General features: G+C 37.5%; 1 protein-coding gene across 1 annotated transcript; it reads right to left on the reverse strand.

The window, feature by feature from the left end:
• Positions 1-7,062: 7,062 nt before the first annotated feature.
• On the reverse strand, positions 7,063-26,970 carry HEPACAM2 (HEPACAM family member 2). The gene is made up of 9 exons (XM_051610932.1): positions 26,901-26,970; positions 21,095-21,445; positions 19,621-19,905; positions 13,936-14,232; positions 10,663-10,788; positions 10,555-10,579; positions 10,394-10,431; positions 9,090-9,163; positions 7,063-7,179 (listed from the first exon to the last, which is right to left on the reverse strand). The coding sequence occupies exons 1-9, from the start codon at positions 26,968-26,970 to the stop codon at positions 7,063-7,065; spliced, it is 1,383 nt and encodes a 460-aa protein (XP_051466892.1).
• Positions 26,971-27,533: the final 563 nt, after the last annotated feature.

Here is a 27,533-nt window from a genome sequence, read left to right on the forward strand (position 1 = left end):
TACATTAACATGAATTAATTGTGTTAATGGCATTGATAGTGTCATTTTTGCTAAGAACTACCTACTAATCCTCTCATTTCCTGTGCTCACAGAATCACAGCCATGGCTGAGGCTGGAAAGCACCTCTGGAATTCATCTAGTCCCACTCCTGCACAAAGCAGGGTGTTTGGAAAATCTCACTCCATAACTTCTATATCAATTAGTCTTAATAGTATAAAACTGTATTAACTGTCTTTATAAAATATATGTAGTTTACATTGTATACTGAATATCCATGTTTAAGCAAGCAAAATAAAGGACACCAGGTCATCACAAGGAAGGGGACAGCCTGGCCCCTGAGATAAGGACTTTGCTTCTTGGAATCTTAAAAGCTGTCCATGAAGGATAAAAGATACCCCTGGACAACCAAGATAACAGAAGCATCCTGGACCCTTTAATATGTCTTTGAAACCCTCCCATTGTCTGTCATCAGAGATAAGTAACCACAACAAGATCAACTCCAGGGCTGTCTGATCAATAGAGAAGATGATGACACCATGGAAATATAGAGTTTTACTATGATTAGTAAATGGTAGTTTGTGTTTGTTAACTTAGTAATTAGTCAAACTCAGTTGCACCTGAGTGCTTAAAAAGCTTGTAAAACTACATTCATTGTGCCCAAATTTGAATGGGACACCTTGTGTGCATGAATAAAAGAATTACTCTTGTTATTTTATGCTTTGCTTCCTACCCTTCTCTCCTGAGCTGGCATGGCATTGTGCATGTTGGTAATAAGGGTCAGTGCAGCAGGATGCTCCATCTCTCAATATGCCTGCCTTAATAGGATTGTGTAATATTAGTCTGTTGCTCTCTAGGAAGAGGTGAATGCTTAAAAGCCATAACAAAGTCTAAGATGGAGCATTCTCACATTAGCAGTGGTGAAAGCCTACTGAAGAATGTCAGTATTCTTCAGTATTCTTAGGATTTGCCTTCAAGCTATCTAGTAAGAAAAGGTCAAGTACCACATACCACCTTGTGATGTGGTACAAGTGCCTGGAGCTGCTCTCACTGCTCTTCCTGTTCCTACATCCTGCTTCCAGTTATGACTTATCTTCCATACCTTTGATCTCAAGTCCACAGCCTCACTTGATCAAGGAAGGCCATTCTTCACCCCCATCAGTGGACAAATGAAACAGCAAAAGTCTGTACCAAAGGGAATAAGAATAAAATATGACAGCACTTTTTCTATTTTTCTTCCTCCCACATTTGAAGTTTTGAACATACTACATTTTCATTTTCCCTATCTCACATTTGAGCAGCCTAATGTATACATCTTCTAGTTCAATAGATGAATGTTGGTTTTGGTAAGATTTGAGATAGATCTTACACTAAAAAAAAGAAGTTTATCCATCACTTTCAAATGTTATAGTACCAGCGGGAAAAGGGCAAGAATCCAATATGAAAAGGTTTCCTTTTTCATCTATTGAAATTCTGTGGCATTTCAGATGTTTTTTTTCCCCACATTTATTGCTTTTATACCTCCACCAAATGGGTTTATCCACCAAAAGTAGCTAAATGCACTGTGCAAATTTTGGAAGAATACTAAAAAATGAGCACAGTTGGAATAGGAATTTAAACCACTAGTGTGTTTTTGTTTAACAGGCAGTAATACACAAGACACAGTGAAGCAAAAATAGATGAGAACAACATAAGCAGAAGGCAACTTGCCTGTGTTTGCCCTCTGTCCCTTGCAATATCATATGACTCTTTGCAGAGCCAGTTCTCCAGTCATAGCTAGAATAACTATTCAAGCCAGACAATGGGCTTTTCTTCTTTCTATAGCAAATTAAGTTTCCCTACCAGTTTAATTCATGTCAGTGAATTTTGCTTGTAAGTGGGGAGTAGGAATGTGGCTACCATGACCTGCATACACATTCACGTTTTTACTGAGAGGCTGTAGCTAGGTGCAGAGAGGAAGCTCTGGGGTGGCCACAAGACTGGGGCTTACAGTGGAGCTAGGTGTGCAAAAAAAAGACAAGAGAAGGGAGAGGATCTCCAGGGGACATTGTACTTGACCTTCCCCAGAGCAACAGGCAGAATTGTGTTTATATAGTGAACTGATTTATTTTTGTTTGTCACAAAAATACTTATGACAATGTACACTACTGGCACTTTTAAATACAGAGGCTCCAGAGGTGGAGAAACAGTTATTTCTGTAAATCCATCTGCATTTTTTGCCCTGTGGCCCTGCAGTGACATCAAATGTGGTAAGATAGAATGGTGTTGAGCACTTCAGAAATCTGTATGGTCATTTCAGAGCAATTAAAAGATATACTCTATCAAGAAGAGAAGGAGGAAAGAGGGTGAAAACCAGACTTTGCACCTCCCAAAGGGCTGTTCCAATTTGAAACACACAAATGAAGTCAGCTTTGAATGAACAACGGAGGAATTTGTGGAGATGGTCCCTGAGAGTCTCAATCCTTCAGGACAACTTCAGTATTTCAGAGTTCTGCCCAAATGTTTCTACTTACAGACTCTGCCTGATGCCTTCATGTCAGAGGTTTATTTCTTAGGGAGCAAATCTGGTGACTATATTATTTTTGAGATGACCTCAGTACTTCATTTCTCAAACCTAGGCAGCATCAGCTGCCTCTCTGAAGTGCCAAGTCCTTATTTCCTCAAATGCAATGGTGAACTTGTCCTTTTCCTTTTTTTTTTTCAGCATCATGAGATCAGAATATGCACTGGAAACCATGTTATTTTTCCTTATCTTTGAAAGAAGGAGGCTTGAAGAATGTTCAGTAAACACAAATTAGGGAGGTATTTTAAGTAAGTGCAAATTATTTTTCATGATACAGAGTGCTTTAAATGATCCCCATGCAGTCTGTCTTAAAGGGTAGACACACTGTATGCTTTCTCATTAGTCACCCTAATGATTTTCCACACAATTAACTGTTACTGAACTATCCTTTTTCTTTCCCCTGTAGATTATTCTGATTCAATTATTATCTCCCTTTTTTGCTGGCTGAGGCTAACTAGTGCCATCTAATTTTCTTGCAAGATTCAGACAAGGGCTAAAAGAAGCTTATGAAAGAGGATTCATCTGTTTGTGAAGGGATTTGAAGCACACTGTTTAAACCAAGTAAAATTAGTTTCATTTGCACTGGGGATTTATGATTTTAATGTCTAAATAGCCTGAACATGCTGCAGCTTGCAGAAGTTACTCAAATATTACTTGCTCTTCAACAAAAAACAGGCTCTTCAGCAGCAAATAGAGAACCAGTTCAAATGCAAAGGAAACAGATTTTAATAAGAACACATTATTTTGAATAATAGACATATGTACATTTTTTAACTATAACTGCCTGACAGATCAGTTTGTATGTTTGCAAATTAAAATATAGTGTTACATTAAAAGAATGACTATTTTAAACCACAAATGTATTTTGCAGTCTGACATACTGCATTTATTACTTTTCATGCCAATATAGAGACTTTCTCTTGTAAAGGTCAACCCCAACGAAAAACTCCCATATACATTTTTTTTGCCGTTTTTAAAAATAAAACAAGTGTGGGAGGCATCTTGGGCCTGATTCCTCCCTGTGCCTCCCACCCATTATTGTAATAAAACATACAAGTTTTATACTGCATTTTTTAGGATGTCCTTTTATCTTTTGTATTCACAAATAAAGAAAAAAATGTAAGGAATGAAAAAAACCTATCTTTTTCAATAAATTGTTAATTAAAAAGAAGACCCCCCCAAAACAAAACAAAAAACAACAAAGCAAAAAGAAATAAACAAACAAAAAGTAAAGAAAACAGGGCAACTGGGAGCCCCCGAAGAAAAGGTATTGTCAGTCTGAAGAGAAATTGCTATTTCAAGAAAAGCTGGCATAAACCTTTGCCATCCTTGAAGTTGTTGGCATTTCCTTTCAATAGATAATAAAGAAAAAGTAACTTCTGCATTTTCAAATGTTTTGATTTCCTGTTTGCAAGTCTTCATATGCATCTAGAAAAGAACATATATATATATATATGTAACAGTTGTCTACAGTGCTGCCTTGCCTTTTTTTATTTAAGAAGCACTGTAGTAAACACATTAACGAATTAGCAGTTCTAAACAAAAAAGTAAAATAGTTCTTTAGCCTGAATGGTAATTCTGGGGGCATACTTTTAACACACTGATATTTGACTGAACTTTTAGTATGGGTAAGATCTCTAGTTTTGAAAAGGTAAGACAGGGCTGAGCCATGAATCATATAATGGCTAATATGGCACCCTGCATTGCTTCTTTTTCAGCACAGGTATTTCAAGTTGCTCATACACTGTCAACAACAATGTATTGGAGCACTTGCAATAGGGCAGCAGTAACTACAGGCTGAGTCAGTGTCAGAGGAAAGGGAGATGATGTATATTGATCTTCATGTGAAGTGAAAATGAAACCTAAGCTAAAACCAGTTTCTGCTCTCAGAAAAGCTGTGAGCTGGTGGTGCTTATGTATAAAAAGCAGCTAAACTTCTTGCTCATTAGCTTTTGCAGATATTTTGGGATTACTTTCATATGTGGAAGAGCCCGGAAAACAGTTTAGATTTAGTTTAAAAAATGTGCAAATGTCATTAAAATAGATAATTGACACTTAAAGACACTTAAAAGTGTCTTTTAATTATGTAGTTGAATGTCACAGTTGTGCAACACTTTGTGAGTGTGGACCCCAGAGACAGAGCAGAACAGTTTCCTCAAAAACTGATCTCATGGTTTCCTTTGTTTCTTTAGAGGGGCAGGAGAGACAAACCTGCAAAAGAGTGTTGTGAGCAGTGACTAATATTACCATGCTCATGTAAAAGTGCAAAGCCAGCTATCATCCCAGCTCAGTTTTTTGACTGTGATTAGATTATGAATCCATAAATCCAAACCTGAGAGAGTTTGAGTTTAATTACTTTCCAGCAGTATTCTTACTTTTTAAGAGCTGGGGCATGTTTATGCTTTTTGTAAATATTTAGAGTATCAGAGGCATATTTGCATCTGTGGAGAAATGGATAAAAAGGCTGATAGAAGCACTAGGAAAAGTGTAAGGAAAAAGCTATTCCGAGAGCATTAGGCATTGGCTAGTCCATAAATTTGCTGGTACAGTCATTGCCATTTCTAATGGTGTGAGAGAACATCAGCTAACACTGTTAGCTGATAGTTAGTTAGATTCAAAGAGAGGATTTGAAAGAAGGTCAGTCTGTAAATCTGAGAATGAAAAAATGCTTCTGACTTATTTTTCCTTGCACATTAATTCTAATAAATGTATGAAATGAGAGCAGTTCCTGTCAGAACCACTGGGAATATGAGTTAAATTATTACTTTACCAGCACACCTAATTGGCTTCCATAGCATCCATTCTTTTGTTTTGCTCAAATAGAAATTTCTGCCGTAAGGAGAATAGAGGCAAGTTCTGTATCATTCTTCCCATGAATATTGCTAATTACTGTACAGATGGCTGCATACCAAGTCAATGGGTAAGAATTACTTTGCACTACAGGAGTCTGGAATTACTTTACCAGCTCTGTTCCCCATTCTGTGGTGGTGTGTTTTATTAAACTGAATGCTGAAGCATCCTGTTGCAAGTACCAGGATTGACTTAGTTGTCCTTTTTCATTTACCACTCAGTCTGCTCCTTTGCAGCAGTCAGGAATTGGAAAATTCATTAAAGTGGTTTTTATAATATAAGTAGTTTACCCATTATCATGTTTAGTAGATTAGTGAAAATTTTGTTCCTCTGTTTCTTTTTTAAAAACTTGATATATGAAAAAAAACCCAGTAAAATGCAAACAAGTACTTTACAACTACAAAACTTGTTTTGCAAAGTTTGAGTTGAAATCCGGAATGTCACAAATTCAAATTACCTTTATTTTGAATTTATTCCTTTCTTAGAGGATTCATACATTAGTGAGAAATAAGTAAGAAAAAAATTACTTTTTTAATGCTATTTTTTACATATGGTTTAAAAAGTAATCTTGAGGTTCAAAGCAAGTATTTACAAGCAGAACAAAAATGCCATTTTTAATTCAATTAGTACTCATTATTGCTTTCTCACTAATCAGCTTTCTTTCACAAGCATAGTGGCATGTTTGCATGCATAATCTGGACACACACTTGAAGTTGTAACCTGCACAGTTTTTAATGCTGAAAGGTCTGAATGTGATTACTCAGCCAACTGATCACTGTATTGGTAAGAGTGCATGTTTTCTTTTTAAATCATAAAAGAAACAGAACACATCATGAAAACATGAAAAATGTGATATAATAGGCTTGTTACCAAATCAAGTCTTATGTTCTGTTCTTAATTTGTAAGAAAGACCATCGATATTCACAACAGACTTACGGCAGCTCTACCACAATTACAGAAACTTCACAGTGTATTCGTCCTTCTTATGCAAGAAGTGCCACAAAGTAGGTGATCTGAACAAAACCAGGACTACCAGACACTAACTGCATAAGCACAACGTGCTGTGCTCTTTCTGGTATTTAATTCAGCAAAAGTGTTTCTGTGGAGTTCCTAGCCAGGGTACTGCAGAACAAGAACTGTTTTGCTTTAAATCATTAGTTAAGACACAAATGAAGACATTGCTTACTCAGATGACCAAGTATTGTCTATTAATATTTCAGTGACCACTGAAAACAACCACCGGTCATTGATTAGCTGATCAAAACCCCCCCAAATCTACATGGGACATGACTGGCAGGTCTGGAAGCTGTGCTGCCAACTAATCTACTTTGAACTGTGCCCAGCAGGCAGTGCTGAGATCTCAGTTCCATGAAAGTATAGCCAACTCCTTAAAATATTTGGGAATTGTCATTTGTAATTGTGTTTGAACATCTTAGCTTTTGTTTTTCACGCTTAGACAAGGCTGGCATGATGAAACAGGAGACTGGAGTCTTTAGCTGAAGTGCAGAATTGCACAGGAAACAGTGGAGGAACTGATGTAGCTTGTACCTGTTTTCCTTCCTTACCCCTCTGGCATCAAACACCAGCTACCAAAATGTAAATTGTTCTAGATGCAAAAGCATTTATCTTTAGGCTATCACACAGGCTTTAACTTACTGTTGATGGTCTTGTTGCAGCTGCTCAGGAACATGCTGAATAACTTCATAAATGGTACTAAGCATATCCTGGCTTGGGACAAAGTCAGAGGCAGGAACAGATTGACTTGAAACCTGAAAGTAGCCAAGAATATTGCTACTGTAAGTAAAAATGGGAAAAAAATCAACAAATTAAATTGATAATATAACTTATAGCTTTTCCCTATCAATGATGTGTATGTGGATTTAACAGTTCATCTCTATTAGTTTACATTTTGAGTAATTTTTCATCACATTTATAGTAAGGCAAGAAATAGTTTTACATTCATTTAGGATCTTAGAAGATTTAGAATCCAGGTCTTGCATTTAATATAGCACATATTTTATATTACTGTACCACAAGTCAAGGAAGGAACATTTAATAAAGAGAGAAGCAGAAGAACAGATTGTAAAAAAAGAGAAAATATCCAGGGAAAGGGTTCAGCATAAAACTCCCATCAGCATGTCGAAGAGAGAGAACTACAAGGAATTTCCATAAATGAAGTAATAATGCAATTGTTCAGTATTTTAAGTATACAAATCTGCTCTTATACCAACATAAAACCTAGACTCCCTATCCGTAATTAATTATCAGTCTTTTTGCCCATACCCAACCTCCAGTTCTTCATCAACTCCACGTTCCTTCTTACTTTTCCCTTTTTCTGCTAACTAAAATGAATCAGTAGATCAGATGCTGACTATCTGCAATGCTATAAACCTAAATAACTGAACACAAACCAGTGGATTTTCTCCTGTTTCTTGAAATTTTAATGGAAATTAGAATAGATTTATTGCTTGTACATCCATGCTGTTGTCCTTGTTACCTCTCCCTCCTGACCTACTAATGCCCTAACTCTACAAGAATGTGACTTTGTGATATGATCAGCCTAAGGGACAGTGTAGTGTGCCTAAGGCTGTGATGATTTAGGGTCTGATCCAAACTTAAAGAGTCTCCTATGGTCCCAAATTTTCAAGACCGAGTTCAGCTTCTCTGTTTTCTAAAGGTCTTTTATTTCTGCTGATGTAAAAGTCTGTCCTTTCCACTAACCTTTATGATAGCAGTCTAGCCCTAGAGATGTCTCTCTCAATCATCTAATCTCAGCAAAGAAAGAGTTTATTAGTCTGTGCATGTTTTTTACTAATACATTATGTATTATGAGAACTAATCATAATAACAAACTAGGTGTGACTGTTGATGTCACCCTGGGTGATCTTATTTAAAGAGCTCTCCCTTACCTGACCACGGTGATGCTCTCCAAAGGTACATGATTGTATGGCCAGGTATGGTATGGCCAGAACGTTTTCGCTAGCAAAGGGAAAGTCCTTCTTCTACTCCCTCCTAGTTTCAGTCTGTTGTCTCTAAATTTTGTGGCCCTATTTCTCATTTTTCCTCAGTCCTTTTACACCACATCAGAATAATCTCCAACTGCTGTACAGTGTCAGAAAGCTACAATGCAGAGATGTAGTTGTGTTGTAGGATTTTTTTCTGCTAGCAAAATTCCTGTGGTTAAGTCCTCCCTTGCAATACATGAAGTTAACAAACTAATTGTGAAATATATCTGAGATTTAGTTTGCATATTTTTACAATGAAAAGTTTAAATACCTTCCTGAGATGTTTCTGCACTGCTCAAGTTGTATGTTGCATGAACAACAATATTAGAGCCAAGAGAGAAAATGACATCACAGTAAGTTGCTTGTGTGACACAAGTGGTTCAGTTCTACCCATCTACTCAACACTGTTCTTTTAATATGGGAAAACTGGACTGAGACTGTGGTCTCCAGAGCTTGGTTAGTTCCTTACTGCACAACATTGATAGAAGTACTGAACTAGTAATGCAGTAAAGAAAGAGGAAGTACTGGGTAAAGAATAGCCATGGATATGGTGTCATCTACACATCTGCAAAATGCAACAGAAGGCAACTGACAGAAGGATTCTAGTGCAGATATTTTGTACACCTTAAGAAACAGAAAAGAAAGCCATCAGTATAGGATGTAAAATCACATACCCTAGAACCACTGGCAAGATCAGGAATAGCAACAAATTCATATATACCAAAATCATCCAAAGCACTTTCATGTCCTAAAGTGAGAACAAAAAAAAACATAAAAGGTATTGAGATGTAATATGAACCTGGAAAACAATGACTGGCAAAGTAATTTGACCTAATTTGTAAAACATCTGAATATTGGTAGTTTGATCTGCTTTAAACCATTTCCCTGCCAAGCTCCTAAGCTAATTTGGAGTCAGGCAGGGCAGCTGCACAGCTGGTGTGCACAGTGCTTGGCTACCTACAATACCTTGGACCAAGTGAAGAACCCCTTTGCTAACCTCAGTAACAGTTTTGGTGGAGCCATTGGAAAAGAGGTCCAGTCCATAAGCGCAGCACATCTATGTGGTAGTGAGGCAGTACCACCTGGGTCTTTAGTAATGCTGAGAATAAAATAATAGAACATGATTCTAATAGGTGTACCATTATTTAACCAGTTGACTAATTGTATCTAGGACTTAAAATAAAACTTGCAGTTACAGTAGGAGTCTCTTTCTCTACCCTCCCACTGCCTCTGGGGCATGGCTCCAAAGGCTGCAGCTCTAAAGGCAGTGCTGAGATTCTCTCCTCCAATATCACTTGCTGGGGTGAAGGACTCTCCATGCTCAAGTGACTTTCTTATCTTCCTAAGCTTCGTATACTTCCCTATCCTCTCACATGTAGCAGCTTATGCTATGAGGCTTTGGTAGAAAGGGATAGGGATGAAAGTGCTACCCTTCCAAAGAATGAATGGTTGCTTTCCAGCTTCTCAAGATCAGAATGATGTGGGAAGGATTGCAGAGGAAAAAGAGGCAGTGACAAAATCACACTGGATCTTGACGACACAGAGAAAAGTAGTGCAGAATGTGGTAGAGGCTAAAATATATATTCTGTAATGTCATATTAACATCTTATGATTTTGGTACTGACTGGTGCCATGAACATTTAGAAGTGTGATCCTCTCATGGTGTATCACCTCTCACTGGTTTCCCATAACAACCCTGATTTATTTTGTATTGGTAAGAACAGCAGAATACAGGTTTTTCTAACTGGGATGAACAGCTAGAATTCAAGCCAGCAGGGTATACACTGCTGTGAACTCCAAGCATGAGATAAACCCACACTGACTTGTAAATTTGGCTTTATCTTAAGTGATCTCACATAAAGGTACATGTGCAACTGAAGTTAAAAACAAACTTCCTTTCCTTTCCATGTGGAGATGCTAACTTTTTTTTCAGGAATGGATTTTGACCTTAGGCTCACATTTCTTTCATTATCATTACCTGAAAATGTCTGTGCCTTCCTGTAATCAGCCTCTGGCCTAAAAAACATAAACATGTTTTTCAGTTTGATGTCATAAGACAAGGAAAGAAAATTAACATGATAAAATACAATTCTCTGGATGGAAAGAATTTCAGGACCTACGAATTACTTATTTTTGTACCTGCTTTGCAGCTTCTCTTGTATCACTGAAAAGAAGAAAAAAGAAAGATAATTCTTTTTGCTCTTGTGGTCCAAAAGAAGAGCTGGAGCATGCTTAACTTTTACATACCTTTATGTGGCTGATATCTTTTCCATATGAATAAAAAGGCCATAGCTAGGATCAAAAATAATGAAATTCCTGTTATTACTGCAAGAGATGGCAAAGATTTTCCTTTCTGGGCCAGCTTTTCCAATCCTGTGACAAAGATGAGGAGTACAGTATTTAGTCTCTTGTTCTGTGCAATGTGCTACAATGACACTGAAAAATGCACCTTTTGAAATTTATCTGAAGCTAGTAAACCTGCATACAGATACAAAATCGAGACAACTTTTGGTTTCTTGTGAATCCAAAAATTATTTCCCCCCCCACAAATATCCTGAGCTGGAAAAGCAATGATATGCATATCTGTAATGAGTCCAGAATAACTGAACTACCTAAAGCGAAATGAAAGTCAGCAAAGGTAATCCACAAATAACAGCATCACAAAAAGTAGGTTTATATTCTAATTTTTAGGTGGAGAGACTGAACTACCCAGAAATTAGGTGGCAATTAGGTGAGCAGTTTGTGTTAGATGGCAGGGAAATGCTCCTAGCAGTAAGGGCTGTAGAGTAGGAGGAGATAAATGAACTATTGTATGTTTTCTGAAGATTTTCAGATCCCTGACAGTCTGTTTATCAAATTCCATCAGTAACAAATAATTTATGGGGTTTTTTTGTATTAATTTCTAAAAATATCCAAAATTTTTCTTTCCTTTGCTCAGATCTTTTGCTGAGATACACATTAGCAGCAGTTTTCCAGCAGGATTTTCTGATACAACACAAACATGATATGTATATAATTACATACAGAAAAGCACATGGAAAACATCTGCATAGAATTTGCAGTCAGGAATGTGAAAGCTAGGAAATGTCAGACATAGTCACTTGTGCATCCATAATTTCCTCCTTTTGCTCTGAATCTTGTAGAATTCATGTAATTAAAGGCCATGTCACATTCCATACTGGCAAATTAATGCTGCATTAATTGTCAGTGCCAGCTTTATTAATAAAGTTCAAATGTGTATTATTTACCTGGATGTATTTCCAATACTTTGATGGCTTCTGTGCGAAGAGCTACCATCGTTACATCTACTTACACCTCCATGGTGGAATTCACTGGCATTCTGCTGGCTGTGTGTGCAGTGGTTATCACAAAAATTAAATATGTGGATTTCAAACCAGATGCATCCCAAAGATATGGGAAAAAAAAAAAATCACTGCAATTTCACCAAATTTCTTTCAGACTACTTCAATGTACTGCTTTCCTCAGAAATCACCCTCAAAAGCATGAGAATCAGATGAGTCCTTAAAAATGTTATTTAAAATTAGTAATTTCAAATTTAGACTGAATAAATCTTATCTCCACAGGCATACCAGTGCAGAAAACAAAGATGTGCTCTTTACGTGCATTTAACACACTCAAGTTGACTTCACTTGAGAACTGAGCAATGACTTCTGTCCATAATGAGATACATCCTGTAGTCTCGGCTAACTAGTCTTGGCTAAAACTGGGTAACAGCTTAGTGCAATTATTGATGAAATTCTAATGTATTGATGTAATTGTTTTCTTAATGATTTTTAGCATTACTTAGGTATCTGTTTATAAGATCATATAGGTGAGTTTCTGTCTCTTAGGTGGATTAAGTTGTGTAAGGTCTTCTGAAACATCTGAGTTCCTGTCACTGCTGAAAATGGGGTTTCCAGTATTCTGAAAAGCACAATCCAGACTCTTGTATGGGGACAGGGAGAAGGAATATGGAATAATATTAATAATCTTTGCTTAGTATGTTTAATTAGTTCCTAACAGAATTTAACCTGAGTAGGACCTCCAAGGTTTAGCCTTGTATGTGAATTCCTACCTCCTGGAGTCAATCAGTGCTGCATGGCAAAGTGTAGGCTCAACATCAGCATTTAGTGTTATCTGAATAAGTACTCATCAAGAGGAAAATGGCTGTAAAGGGGGAAGCTTATATTTCTTAATCTTAAATACACAGGATAAAATGTTTTTAAAAGCTTTACTTAGGCAAAAATGTTGTAAATATGAAATGTCTGTTTATAAGTGCAATAAAGTAAGCTATGGAGTTTTCCCTTCTTTCTGGCCTTTGAAAGGAAATCTTGGAGGAATTTCTTAACACTTAATGAAGAATATTTACATCTCTATCATAGCTTACATGATCTTCCTGGAGAAATGTCATGTTTATTTCTACTGACACATAGCTCTGGTTGCATTTTCTTTTGCCATTAAACACAGTATTTAAAATGCAGTATTCTCATTGTAAAATTGCAATTCATCTTCCTTCCAGCATATGGAAAGCCATGGATTTGTGATGAATCTGTAAGGCAGCCTGAACGATGGACATCTGCTCTCCTTGTTTAACTGACTAACAAATGGCTGAGCTCTTTGTTCTGCACAAGTGAAACGGCTTTGTTAAATTTTCTAAACGGCAATCTAATCTATCTTGTTGAACATTAATAGCATACATTCCTTATCTGAAAATGCTTGTATTGACCTGTATTAATGAGAGATATCAGACTTCCTCAGTATCTTGTTCTTCGGTGTATGCTTCTGGAGATTTTCTGAAAACCTGCTTTGTTCCTGTGCAATGCAATCTGATACAGGACCTGAGGTTATAATGTATGAGAAATAAAGGTGTGCGTTCAGCAGAACCTAGCAGCCAATCCATGGCTTCATACATTTGACAGTGAAATGTTTTTTACAGACAGATTGTACTAAAAACATTCATCATCACAACTTGCATGATTATCATACTCTAAACTAAGGTTCTTATAATACTTAACCACACTGGAAAAGTCTTAAAGAACTTCAGTGCTGTGAATCTGTGCCTGGTTATTTTAGCCAGCAATGTATGCTTGAAACTATCCCATGTACTGGTCACCTGGTGGCCCCAGGGCTCACAGCTCCTGAAAGCTGTGGGATAGTGAACCCTGGACAAAATCTGCTCGTGTGAGAAGAGGCTCATCTCGAAATGCAGCAGATTCCCACATAATTCTCTCCATTCATCATTATCATTTTTAAAGGCAAAAAGTGGGAAAGAGAGAAAGATATATAATTCTGCCATGTTACTTGGTCATGATGAAGTCTGAGTATCAAGGAAGTTTTTCTACTCATGGGATAAAGTTCCACATGGCCAAATATATTTTAGTGTCAAATGCCCACAGAATTTCAGCATCTTAGTGGGTCTTTTCCCATGACACATCACACTGTGAGTAAACCCGGATCCTACTGAATGGCCAGAATCCCTGGCCAGATATTACAGTTACAGCAATCAGTTAATAGTCTTACCTACAGAAGTAATGACGACTGTGAAATGAGTTTCATCTCGTTTTCCAGTCACGTTGTTGAAAGCTCGGCACATGTAATCTATTGTCTTCTGGGCCACTTTATCAGATACAACTTCCAGATGGGGCCCATATTTGATTACATGGGTGGTATTGTCAGCCCTTTGAATCCACGAGTAAGTATTTGGTGGATTTGATTCTGCTGAGCAGTTGAACAGTATAACTTCCCCTATGTCAACTGTAAACACTGCCCCTACATTCAAACCTTTATCTGATTTAACTCTAAGTCCATAAGGTCCATCTGCATTGAAAAAAAAAAAAAAAAAGGAAACACAGTGGAAAAAAATCAAAGGATATAATTAAACTTTAAATGGAAGCATCTCTCTAAACTTAAGGTTAGACTGTCCTTTAGAATGGCTGGCATTGGATTCAATCATTGCAGTTAAAAGGCTTTCAGTTCAATACCTTGACCTGTACTAGGTTTATATCAGACTACACCCACTTAATACTGATCTAGTTGCTGTTTATGGAAAAAGCAGAGGTCTATCCATGGTTCAGAACAATAAAAAGAACAAAACCTGAAAACAGCTGGAAAAGCTGTGAAGTAGGAACAGGTGTTCTTCAGGGGCATATTTGAGTCTTTCTATTTGAATGCCAAGCTTACTGGCATAAGTAATTTCTCTGCACATTTACTGTAGTATTTTGCAGTATAATGATTATTTGGGGAACTATCCAATAACGAAGTGTATATTAGATAACTTCAGAAAGTTTTTCCATAAATGACTGCCAAAATAAACTTTAACCTTTCCTCCACTTTAGTAGGTTTCTACTATTTCAACATTTATGTTTCTTTCAAGAGTAAGACCTTGTGCTGAAAGAAAGTTGGGTTTCTGAATATCATTAAAACAGGCATATATTGTCCAACAGTCATGTGTTCATTACTCAGAAAACTGAGGAGCTATGTAATTTCAGGATAATCTTCACAGGAAAATGGGAAGGGAAACAATACATTTAAATACTGTAAGAGTATTTTCCATACTAAATAGATCATTTCAGATAATGGTTTTTTTTATATCTTTACATGTGTAGTTATTTCTTAGTGGTAAGATTTTTGCAGTCTCGGGCCCAACATCATGCATCATATTTACTTGGGAAACGCAACACAGATTCACTTCAGCGTGAATTAGTGCTGCTTCCACCTACATGGCAGGGGCCACTCTGAAGAACCAAGGTGTTTTTTAAACTCTAGATGCTCAGCTGCTTCTTCACAGGCTCCGCAGTTTCCAAGTAATTTCCTTTAGCGTATCCAAGAGCAAGCTGACCCTCTAATGAGCACTTCTGGGAACTGCAGACCTAGCACCACAACTCTGGCTTGGCTGACCTCACTCAGCCTGAACATCTGTGTGGATGGGAGCCCTCCCAGAACAGCAGCCTCTTACAGGGGTTCACTTGTTATAGGTATTTCATAGAATCATTGAACAGTTTGGGTTGGAAGAGACCTTAAAGATCATCTAGTTCCAACCCCCCTGCATGGGCAGGGACACTTCCCACTATACCAGGTTGCGCAAGGCCCCATCCAACCTGCCCTTGAACACTTCCAGGAAAGAGGGCATCCACAATCTCCCTGGGCAACCTGAGGGACCTTATTTACTTCCCTTTTTCAGATGGGAAAGGAGAGGGACATGCTGAACTTTGACTTACTCATAAATGAAAGTAAAATCTCTCGGGCACTGTTTATAGGCAAGAACACACTTTTTTACTTTTCAGAGCGTTTCAGTGTTTTTTTTCTGTCCAATTCTTCTTTCTTAGAATAATTAGCTTTTGTTTTCAGTGACAATATAACCCTTGATATATGTAAACAGAGATTAATCATAAAAATAGCTGACTAGTCTCTGTGCACCCTCACTATAGTGGGATATTTGTCACAGTCTCCAAAAGAATAATAATTAGCTTTTTCTTTTTTATCAGTATCATAACACTGCAGCATAAGCAGGCAACACTAGCAACGTAGCCAGGGTTTTGTATGAAAGCTGCAAATCAAAAGAACCCAGTATAAAAACACTGATACACACTGTTGGGAAAGTATGTTTGAAAAAAAACAACAAAGAAAGGTTTTCTTAAAATTGTTGAATCTTGGCAAGGTCTGGAAAGTTGATGAAGTCAACACAAGCATCAAGTAACCCTTCTGCTCCACCTAGATCAGTCTTTTTCCTCTCCTGGGCATCATGTACATCACTGAGATTCCTAAACACTGGGTAGCTCGGGGATATAAACTGATTCAAAGACAATTCTGGAGACCAGGTAATTAACAATTTTTTCTCTAGGATTAAACATATTCTAGCTTCCCAAGGAAGAAAATCCCACTTAATCTGTTAAACTCAATGCCATCACTATAGTACAACAGTTTCTGCTGCAGCCTCCATGACAGTCTCTTCTTCCAGTCTTGAAATTATTTGTTTCTGGGTTATGTTACTGCAAAAGCCATGTTCTGGGGTGCATTATCATCATAGCTGATGGAGAAGTGGAATAATACTAATGACAAATGAAGAACAAAACAAAACTCTTTTGATTTCCAGTAAAAAACCACAATGACAGCCTTCATGGATCCCTGAGCTCTACTTCTCCTTTCCAGTATCATTCTCAGCAGAAATCTGCTGCTTGTCTCAGTAAAGCCAGTTAACTAAATGACTTGTAAAATAATAAATCACCTGTTCTGAGTAACAATTTACTGCTCTGTGGGAATATTTCCAATTGCTTCTATAATCACGAGACTGTTACAGTTTCCAAGCAGATGGCAGGTATTTACTGCCAGTGACCTTTTTTTATCATCACCTAGTAACTCCCCTGCAGCAATGACATATGGCACATAGAGATCCTGGGGCCTGTTCTGGATTGTTATTGACAACTGGGAGCTGGGAGGCAAGCTACCTCTTGCAGGCAGAGGTTAAACTGAATTATGTGACTTCATATACCTCAGGAAATAAGACTCCAGTTCCTATCACTAATTTGGATATGGATAGTAGCACCAGTATTGCAGGCTTTCAGCATTGCACTGTCTTCTCGTACTATTTTTTCCCTAGATTTTAAATTATGAATGAAGCAAACCCTCAGTTCTGATGAAATAAAAAGTACATTCTGAGAATGCAAATACTTATAACAATATTTCCACATGTGGAGAAAAGCTGAATCTCAAAATATTTGAGTAAATCAAAATCAGTCAATCAGAAAAAGGTTCCAGAAATGTGGTCACTGAAGTAACTTTCAGATTTTAAAGTTCTGCAAAACAATGTGTGAAAAATAGGTTTTCAGTTTCCAACTTGGAAAGATTTTCCAAATTTTCTGGAAAATACATGTAGTTGAGTGAGGCAGAAGGGAGGAAGCAGTACTAGAACTGCACCTGAAGGGCACACACCTTGTCAGTGCAAGTCTCTCAGACACCCATCAGTGCAATATGTGCTCTGGATCATCGACCTGTGAGCAACCAGTCAGAAATGAGAATGCTGAAAGGGCTGTGCCACAAATGAACAGAGCAGTTTGAAAGGTACCAACAGTGGCAGGTATTTTTCTAGACTGACCTGATTTTATTGCATTGTAAGAAGGCTGTCAGGCTGTACTGGATACAGCATCCCCAAGTTTTGTGTAGGTATTCTTTGGGGAGGTGTATAAAGTCCATTCATAGCACATTGAAGAGAGAAAGGCAGTAGAGGTAGCACTCATACACATGGAGCTCTCATTAAATGATCTAAGATTGTGACTGTACAAAAGCAGGCATTTAAAAATATGCTACCTAGAGGAAATAATAGAATGGGGTTTTTTACTTATTACAGTAAGGATGAACTCACATTCCATCAATGCTGGTTATTTCCTTGTAGAGCATTTTATCATGATCCCTTTGTTTAACAGGAATGGAAACTCAATTCACATCTGCCCTGTTTAGGACTCTCTGCAGCATCTCCATCTTTATGTCTGCATTGCTGTTAATTCTATAAACTGCACCTAAGGGATCAGCTCTTGTCTAACAATGTCCTTGTTAGTCTTCAATAATTTAGACAGTCTTTTTGTCTTCTCCTGGTACAGTGCACTTTAGATGCAAGACAGGCCCTCATCTAATAGTTCCAAGTAATAATTAAAAAGAAATAAGTAGCAGAATGGATAATCAGAGAAGAAAGAAGGATGAGGAAAATACAACATAGTGAGAGGTGTAGGTTCTGAATGTGCTGATACTGCAATCGTAACAAGTCTAGGGCATGGACTGTCCACCAGCTGCCAGATTACAGAGCCCCGCAAAAGCAAGCACCGGCCCTTGGCTGGACAGGAAACCAGTTCCAGTTCTTGTACTGTGCCATCCACACTGTGCCAACTGGTTATATCCAAACAGGGCTAGTGGCAAAGTAGGTCCTGACCTGTCTGATTTCATCTCCACTCTGAGAAGGACAGTTTGACGTGATGTTTAGAGCCCAGCAAGGTCACATACGCAGCCCATGCTGCTTGCAGATCTTGCTGTCACTGGGAGCTGACATTACAGGAGGGATAAGGAACAAAATGAGGGTGCCCTTTCTAAGATTTAACATATAATTTTTGAATGCTGATTAAGCCAATCTTTGTTTCCTACAACTTATTTCACTCATGAACTCAGTCTACGTTCACAGTTAATTTCTCATGTGATTTGATTTCCAGTCAAAATAAATGGCTGGCTCATGGTTTATTCTTTAGCCAGCACAGGTCTTTATGCAACTTTTGCTGCTCCCTCATGTTTCCCAGTTCATGTGGAAAGCAAATGCTTCTTAGAGCTCTGATTTTCCTAAGCAAGGCTGAGTTCTCCAAGTCTCTTATCCATTCCTTTCTGTTCTGTTTCTTTCCAGTTCAAGGTAAGTGCTCTGGGATGTGCAGGAACTGCACACAGTATTCTACATGTGCTCTCATCTTTTGTGTGCCATTAGTATTCCACTTATTTCCTTGTTGGAAATACTTGCCTGCACGCCCTATAATTACATGTATGTCTTCCTCATGCCTGAATCACAATGCCAGTTCAATGACATCTTGTGATAGCTCAGTCACCCAGGCTTGCTGCCTCAGGTATTTCCCATCTCCATCTTATCAGCATAAGTTTGTGTTTTTTCTTCTCAAAAAATGCATGTCTATTTATTTTTTACTAGCAAATTTCATGCCAGTTCTATTACTCTGTCAAAGTAATTCAGTCCTCACAGTTTAATGTCACAGGTGAATTTAATTGAAATACTCCCATATCTTTATGCTGATGTAATTAATGGAAGTATTAAACAGGACTGGACTAGACATTACCTTGAAGAAAACCTCTAATACCAGTCCTTCAGCCTAGTACTTCCTGTATTTAGCTTTTTTATTCTGTTTGTGGCCTCCATTTTTAACAATATTTAAATGTATACACATTTGATTATTTATTTCCTTCGGGCCACACCTTCTCCATACCTGAAGATGACTGCACTGTGGAATTCTTGAAGCTCCTGTTTGAATTCTGCAGTTCAGACTCATCTTCACAACTTAGTAACACTGAGTAACTTCTAACCCTGTTGTAGGTTGGAGCTCATTTTGAATGCAAGCTCACATATAATGTTTACTCAACTGTTTTATGCCTGTTTCCATAGTTAGAGGCACTCTTTCCAGTCAGATAATTTATACAAAGGTAATTATGAATATTTCATATACTCACAATATATGGTTGGTGCAATTATCTCGCTTTCCATTGCACTGACAGGGTTATATACCAGGCAGCTGTAGTTCCCAATATCTTCTTTCACAACAGGAACAATTAGAACCGTTGCATTGTTTGATGAAAAGGTGTAATTGGGGCCAGCGTGGAGAGGCTTCCCATTTTTCAACCACTGGTAAACTACCCTTGTACCTTTTTCCACAATACATTTTAATGTAATATTCCCTACATACTCCACTACCCCTGAAGATGGCTCAGTATGTACAATTGGTTTTGTGACAGGAACTGTAAAATAAAAGAGATATGAAGAGTTATGAAAGAGATGAGCCAGTATATTTCAGTCTTCATTGTCAAGATTATACAAGTAGCACTCATCATCCTCTCCGGAAAGTACTCAGATTTCAAATTTTATTCATTAAATGTGGTTAAAGGTTGAAAAGCTAAGTCCATATTCTCAGCTGGTGACTTTAAGAATTGTTCTAGTACTTAAATAAAACTAGACTCTTTATACTTCTGGCAATACAAAGGCTGCACTCAGGTATTCCATGGCCTGCAGCTCCTGCCTCCTAAGCAATCCTGCAGAAATGAAAAAAGGGCAATGCATGACATTGCCTCTGGTGTGAGACTTCCTCAGTATGGCTGCCCACAGCTTTGCTGACACTGGGCACTGCTGAAATATGCTGTCCATTCAGTTGTAAGGATGGCTGCAAACAGAGACAGGTATGGGAGTTAAATGGCAGCTACAACCTTATCAGCTACTATGTCATTCATTTCAATATTCCAAGACCAACAGTTCCAGGGCTCCCTCCACATAATCCGTAAAATACAGTAGCCTCTTGTCATTCGTTTAGATCATTATTTTCTATTTTCCTATTTTCCTATTCCCTCTACAAGGAGCAAAGAAGACAGAATTTCCTTTAAAAAAATATTGAGATGGCAGAAAACATCACTGGAATTTAGATTTTATACGTGGGGTCAAATTATGCCCCCTCAAATCTCATTTCTGTTTTTCCTTTTTTAGAGAAAGCTGGCCATGGTCTTCTAGTTTGCAGGCAGCATAAAATCCTGAGTTGGCAAATGTTTACAGATTTCCTCAGGGAAGAGTTGGTAAGGGAAAAAGAGTATTTGAAAGTTAATGCATCCTCATTAGTGATAGCACAGAAGAGCCTTATGAAACATTTCTTGGAAGTCTTTTAATTTACTATTAATTATTGTTTTCTATACTAATTCAATACTTTACTTATGCTCCAGAAACATTAGTCAATATATTAATTCTATTTCAAGATGACATGTTGCAGGATTCTTTCTAACAGCAATAGAAAACAACATAACTTAATTGTTTGTATTTATTCATGTATGGATTTATCACATTGGATTAAGTAACACATTATTGGAAATGGTTCCTAAGAAAGAGTCCTTCAAAACTATTGCAATTTTATTTAAAAAATGAAGATAGTATATTTTCCTAACTTACCATCAACAGCTACTTGAATCTTTTGACTGGCAGCTATTGTCCCAGTTCCACGGACATTGACTTTTACAATATAATTGCCTTCATCGCTGATATGCAATGGATTGATCATCAAAGATGCATTTGGTGGTATGAGAGTAAACTTGTGCTGATATTCCAAGTCTGGCACTACTGTCTGATTTACAGAGCCAAGCAAGTATTTTGGATTACTTTGAGGCCTCTCAAAAAGCCAAATTATCTGGATTTCAGAAGCTGTAGCGTTGAAATTGTAGTCAACAGTAAGATGGAGTGGTTGCCCCTCAATACCATGGATGGTATGAGATGGAACTGTCAACTTTAAGGCAGAACAAATACCTGTATAAAAATGAAAGAATAAACAAATAAGCAAACCCAAAACACAAATGGAAACACTGGAAAACTCAAATGAGAAAATCTCACACAGAAAAAACTCTCAGAGTTAAAGATTATACTTTTTTGTGTGTAAGATTTCAAGAAAGGGGGCAAACTCTTATTGACCTCAGTGATGTTGGATCTAGCTATAGAGCTCCAGCACTTGAACAGGCTGCCCAGAGAGTTTGTGGAGTCTTCTTCTCCAGAGACTTTCAAGACCTATTCCTGTGTGATTTGTCCCAGGTGTTCCAGCTGCAGCAGGGTGGCTGGACTTGATGATCTTCAGAGGTCCCTTCCAACCCCTGTGATTCTAACCCCTATGATTCTATGAAAAGCCAAAGGAAGGACATTTGCAATTTCTGGGCAGAAGGTTATTCTGTTGTCTGAAGTCTGACATAAGGTGAAAGGTTTGGATTTACCTTAATGTTGAAAGTATTTTCCCTTTAAAATATTTTCAATTTCTAGAGCTTATACTGTCTATGAGTCTTGGATTGCAAATTTCGATTTAAGATATTTTTTTCCTGCATTTACTTAGGGAGAAATTTCTTACTCTTACTTTGCCAGTTATACTGAGAAACTGACTGAAAATCTAACGAGCAGTACTCCCATGAATTTTGTTAAAATGACATATAGTTATTGCTGTCTACACTGTACATAGAAGACTAAATTTGAGAAACATTACTAAGCTTGCAAAAGTATTGCATCTTTAGAAAAGTGCAGAATTAGAGTTTGCTGTTTATATGCACAAAAGCAAAATTTTCAGCCACATGATTAATCCTGCCGTCCAAGAAACCTGCTTCCATTGGAGGGGCAAAAAAAAGCCACTCCTGGTTTAATTTTCAGCTGTCCCGTGTTTCATTTTAGAGTATTTTTTCATCATGCCAGCTTTAGACACATTTATAGAACATAATTAAAACTTTACTCTTAGGACTGAGTGATTGATTTCCACAGTACTCAGAAGTACAGCAGTGGTGTGATGTGTTGACATAAATGAATCATTTTCACAACACCATTATAATTAATAAGACTTTACAGATGAGGAATTTATGCCCATAGAAAACCAACAGCAAGGATAGCTGCTCATTTGGCATGATTAATTTGAAATATTAGGAACCTGTTTCTTCAAAATACACACAAACAGAGTTTAGTGTGTTGCAGATGCAACTCTTACCAACTTCACTTGCAGGTTTGAACACTCAGCTTTGAGTGCTCAGTATTGCTGAAAAGCACAATGCAAGTGCTAAATTTAGCTTCTTGCTACAACATGTAAAACAACATGTAAAAAAATATTAGTTAGGTAATCCTAGGAGTGCACTGGGAACTGAGGGAGGGAAAATGCCCTGCCCAGGGCAACATGCAATGCTTTCACCACACACCATCTATTCCTCTCCTGTTACAGAAATGCCTTATTCTTGACATGCTTCCCAATACCTGTAACAAAAAAGTAACTATCCAGCTGAAGTACCTATGCCCTCCACCTGGAAATGGTAGCAGAGGGAGCTTCATGTAGAAAATATATGACTGTGCTATTAAAGATTATTATAATGCAGAGATAACTGTTTCTTGCATTTTCTCCCTTGATAGTATTTGTCTTTATGACAAGGTTCAGTTGTGTCTAATTTCCTAGGTTATATAACAGGAAAAGCAAAGATGATATCAATTCAGTAGCATAGTAAGGTATCTGTGTATGTCTTTTGTTAGAATCTTCAAATTTCAGTGCACAGCTGCTTGTTACTTGAGCAAAGAAAGGTGTCACTGGGGTCAGGGTAGGGACAGAAAAACAGGGTGGGGGTAAAAGATTTAGCATGGCAATACGTAATGCCAGAAGGTAATGTTAGAGGTACTCTGGAAGGGCATGAAAAGTAGCAGGGCAGAGATGCTGCAAGAGGGGACTGGTTCGTGGGTAGCCAGCAATATTATCCATCCTGTTGAGGGTGGTGCAGAAAACCATGTCAGATATACTAACTGTATTTCAGGAACACTGCTTATATCTAAGAAATCTCCGAATATTCTGTCCATTCAGGAATTAGTGGATTTTACAAAGCCAGCTAAAAAGTCAACCCCCCAAAAAAGTAATCCTGTGACTGGTTTCACTTTTCATAAAGCTTAGCAATACTAGACACAACTCAAGAAGCCAGCTCACAGCACTTCTGAGGGCATGGCAGGGAAACAAAAGGAAAATGTGGCAGGACACTATTCAAGTGATGTGTACAAAAACAGTGAAAACCCTTAGTAGAAAAACTGGCAAACCCACCTTCTGAGGGGCTAAAGAAGTGAGCACAGTATTTCAGGTTTCATGGACACTGATGGGGGAAGAATGGCTGGGGGTCACCTGAAATGGGAGAAGAATGGGACAAAAAGGGAGGAAGAGTATAGGAAAAATGCGAGAGACTCAAGTGGAGGAGGCACAGGAGAGAGATATTCACATGCACAACTTTTTCTAGATCAGAAACCTGAAACAGCTGAAGCACATCAAATCGAAGCCTCTTCCCCTACCTTTTTTTAACAATATTTGTGTCATGCTGTTTTCTAATGCTGTGCAAACCCTAGGGACTTGCTAGACCCTGGTAAATGGGAGATTATTTTTATCAGTTGTTGTAACATTTCTCAGAGGTGAATTCCCTCCCTGTGAACCTTACGATACAAATCAGATTTAAACTGCTGTTGTCCATTAAAACATAAAAAAGAAAAGTGTAATTCCTCAGGAAAATCTGCAACATTAATGTTGGAAATAGATTTCATATAACCCATCAACTATATTTCAATTTTTAAATCTTTTTGAATGAAGTCAAAACCATGTCTCAAACATCTCTCTGTAAATGATCAATTAAAAGATCTGTCCATGTCCTTCATCATTCTTTACGCATGACATTGCTTGATTTTTGGGTTTATCTTGCTGTCAATACGCAATTGTGCTGGAGAACAAGAAGCTGGTAACAGCTGCAGAGTAATCATAAAGTATGTATAACAAATAATGTTTCTCACAGATCTGTTTGTGCAGAAAATTACAAAAAACCAAGCAGGTCTAGTGAGCAAGGAAAACTGGGACCATCATATGAAAGTAAGATAAGAGAGAATTCTGGCTGGAAACTTAATTTCTTCTCAGTTAGAAAATGTGGGAATATAAACCATAAATTAACTTGGTTCTACTTGATTAATAGGGAAAACTGTCTTTACGTGACAGGTTAGAAAGACATTTTGAGCTGCAGAAAAGCAAATTCTTTTAGCAAAGACCAGAGCTGGTCTGGTAAGAAACCTCATTTTCTCCAAAAGTCTGTTTGGGAATGGCTTTGAGTGAGTGCAGGCTTTCCTTCCCTGCTGGGGTGGCTTCATGAAGTGCCATCAGCACACGGGAGCTCCTCTGTGGCCGGAAGGGCAAGGGGCAAGGAAGGCTGAGGCTGGGAGAAGCTGTTATTTGCCAGAGGTGCTCTGTTGAAGGCTAGGGTTTTACAGGAGCAACGCTGGGATACTTCTGGCTTTCACAGAGATCAAATCTTTTGCAGTATGGAATATTAGACTAATTTAATAAGTTTTGATTTTTAGTTAAAACTGAAGACTGTTATTATCCTTGAATCCTTGAATTAATGTAAAGAGTGAAATCAAGACAATGTGCCAAACTCTTACTTCATTCTCACTGGACACAGATTCCATATAATTTAGGACTATCTCTATAGCTTTCTATATATAACACACATTTCTCCAAAATGATGGAATTCTGAAAACTAGCTTTTGTATAACAACAGTAAGGCAAGTGGGTTGTACCAAAATGACCTCTATTTAGGGCTCAGTGATCTGTGCTTTGCTTCCATCTCACTTTGCCATCACTAGTATTAGCAAGCACAACAGAATCCTTGTTGACATAAAACAAGGGCTGCAGCTTTAGTTTAAAGAAAAAACTGTGACATAATTTTTGAGTTTACGGCATAAACTGAAACCTGCTTGGTGAGATTTGATTGTTTTTTCAGTTTAACATGCACATGTCCTTGTCAAAGAGAGTTTGGATTCTCAACTGCTTCTCACCAGTATTCATTTAGCTCTTCAGCTTTCTGAAACCATTGAATATGGTGTAAAATGTCACTAGATCAGTGGTAATAGCTTTACACTTTTTGCAAATATGTTAATTCATGAAAAAACCTCAGATATAATGGACCAGGGAACCTGCCATTTCCATAGCCCCATTTGTATCAGGAGTGACTCGGGCATACACTTCCCCACTTTGAGGTTTTTGCCCAAGAGCAAGTTCTACTGAATTTTGTTATTGGACCTAATTTTAGCTTCCGAGGTCAATGTCTTTGATGGGCTTTGGGTCATGCCCCCAGTGCATCTGATTCTTGTAATGATATGAAGTGCAAGCTGCACATTTCCCATACTAGGAAACGTGTATTTGAGAAAGGGTATATGATGAGAGGTCCAGGTGAACAAACAGGTACTCTAAAGCACTCTGCTTGCATACCAATAACTCTTGTAAGATAAAAACAAAAGTCCAGTAAAGTTGCAATGGAGATAAAATCCATATTCACTGTGTTTTTTTTATTAACCAGCATTTTCATTTTTAAAGAAGAAAAGCAATAATCTTCAACTGTTATGAAGCCAAAACTTTTGACAAAGTATTTAGTTCAAAATCAAGGGAACTATGGGACTGTATATGAAGTTCACAAAGAAGATAAAAGAAAAATTGTCCTTGGACATGAATGAGTAGAGGATGCACTACATTTATAATAGGATATATATTTCCTCTGTGAATATTTACAAAAACAAATACAGAAAAAGTGTACTACAAGAGTTTGTAGAAATATGTTTATCTAACATTTGATGACGGGATATTCTTGTCAAAGTGCATATAACATCTTTTTTTTATCAAGTGCATGGATAACAAATGTATACTTGTGAAGACTGCAACCAGATACCAAACAAATGGAAAAACATTCTACAGATAATTCAAAGCTTAATTCAGTTTTAGTACCAAGTATATTTAAACATTATATATAAATACTCTGTATTAGCTGTAAGGTACAATAATGAACTGAAAAATAGTGCATCAGCAGTGTCTCAACATATATGCATTTTTAAAAAGATGTGTAACAGCTGCTCTATAAAGTTTGATTCAGAACCTGTCCAGCCTTACTTGTTAAAAAGAATGCATAATGTACATATTAACAAAATGTTGGCAATGAATATGTAACCGATGACCATGTTTTATACGCAGATTATCTAGATAGCACTAATTTTTGTCAATTGCTAAAAGTTTATAGCTCCACTCATAAAGTGACCCTATCTGATTAAAAGCTTCTAGGCTACTTTCTTGAAATAAAAAATTCTGTTGTATTGCAATACAACAGAAATATCTTCAAATTTAGAAGTATAAAACCAACCCACATTTCCACAGTGACAATCAAATATAATTCATACTGTTTCTTACCTACAAGCAGAAAATATATTTTGCACTGTAAGTCCCAAAATAAGTTGGCTAAAGGGCTCCATGAAAGCATCCTGTCCCACACGAATCCCACCTTCTTCTCAGCTCTAAGCCAGGGCTTGGACCTGCAGCTGCTGGTTTATTTGCTAGGGAAATGAGCAATGAGTTAACAGGCCCTATCCTGTCCCCTGCCTTATGTGATTTGAATATGTGTATACAAAGAACAAAGGGAGTGGAGCACCTGTTAGATGAGCACCCATCTTCATTGCCTTTGACTTTATGGCAACCCCCGGCAGCCACAGCAAATATGACACAGAATGTAATAAATGAGGTGGAGAATACAAAGTACATTGAATTAATAAAAACAAGCTAATTTATTCAATGTACAGATTATATAGGTATTAACATTCTTTAGTTACAGTTTCATAACAAGTACCATGCTGCTAGATGGTTCTTCTTATTTCAAAGTTGTATTCAGAAGATTTAAGATCTTTTCCTTTGACAGCCTCTTCTGTTATAAAAAAATATTGAACAGCTATTAAAGAGCCTTGTTTAATTTTTTTCCTAGTACTTTCTAGCTTGTAACTTTTCTGTAATTTTTCCTTAACATAAGTGTAACTTGGCTATGATTCTGTT

The sequence above is a fragment of the Apus apus genome, chromosome 2 (assembly GCF_020740795.1).
Source record: "Apus apus isolate bApuApu2 chromosome 2, bApuApu2.pri.cur, whole genome shotgun sequence".
Taxonomy (NCBI): domain Eukaryota; kingdom Metazoa; phylum Chordata; class Aves; order Apodiformes; family Apodidae; genus Apus; species Apus apus.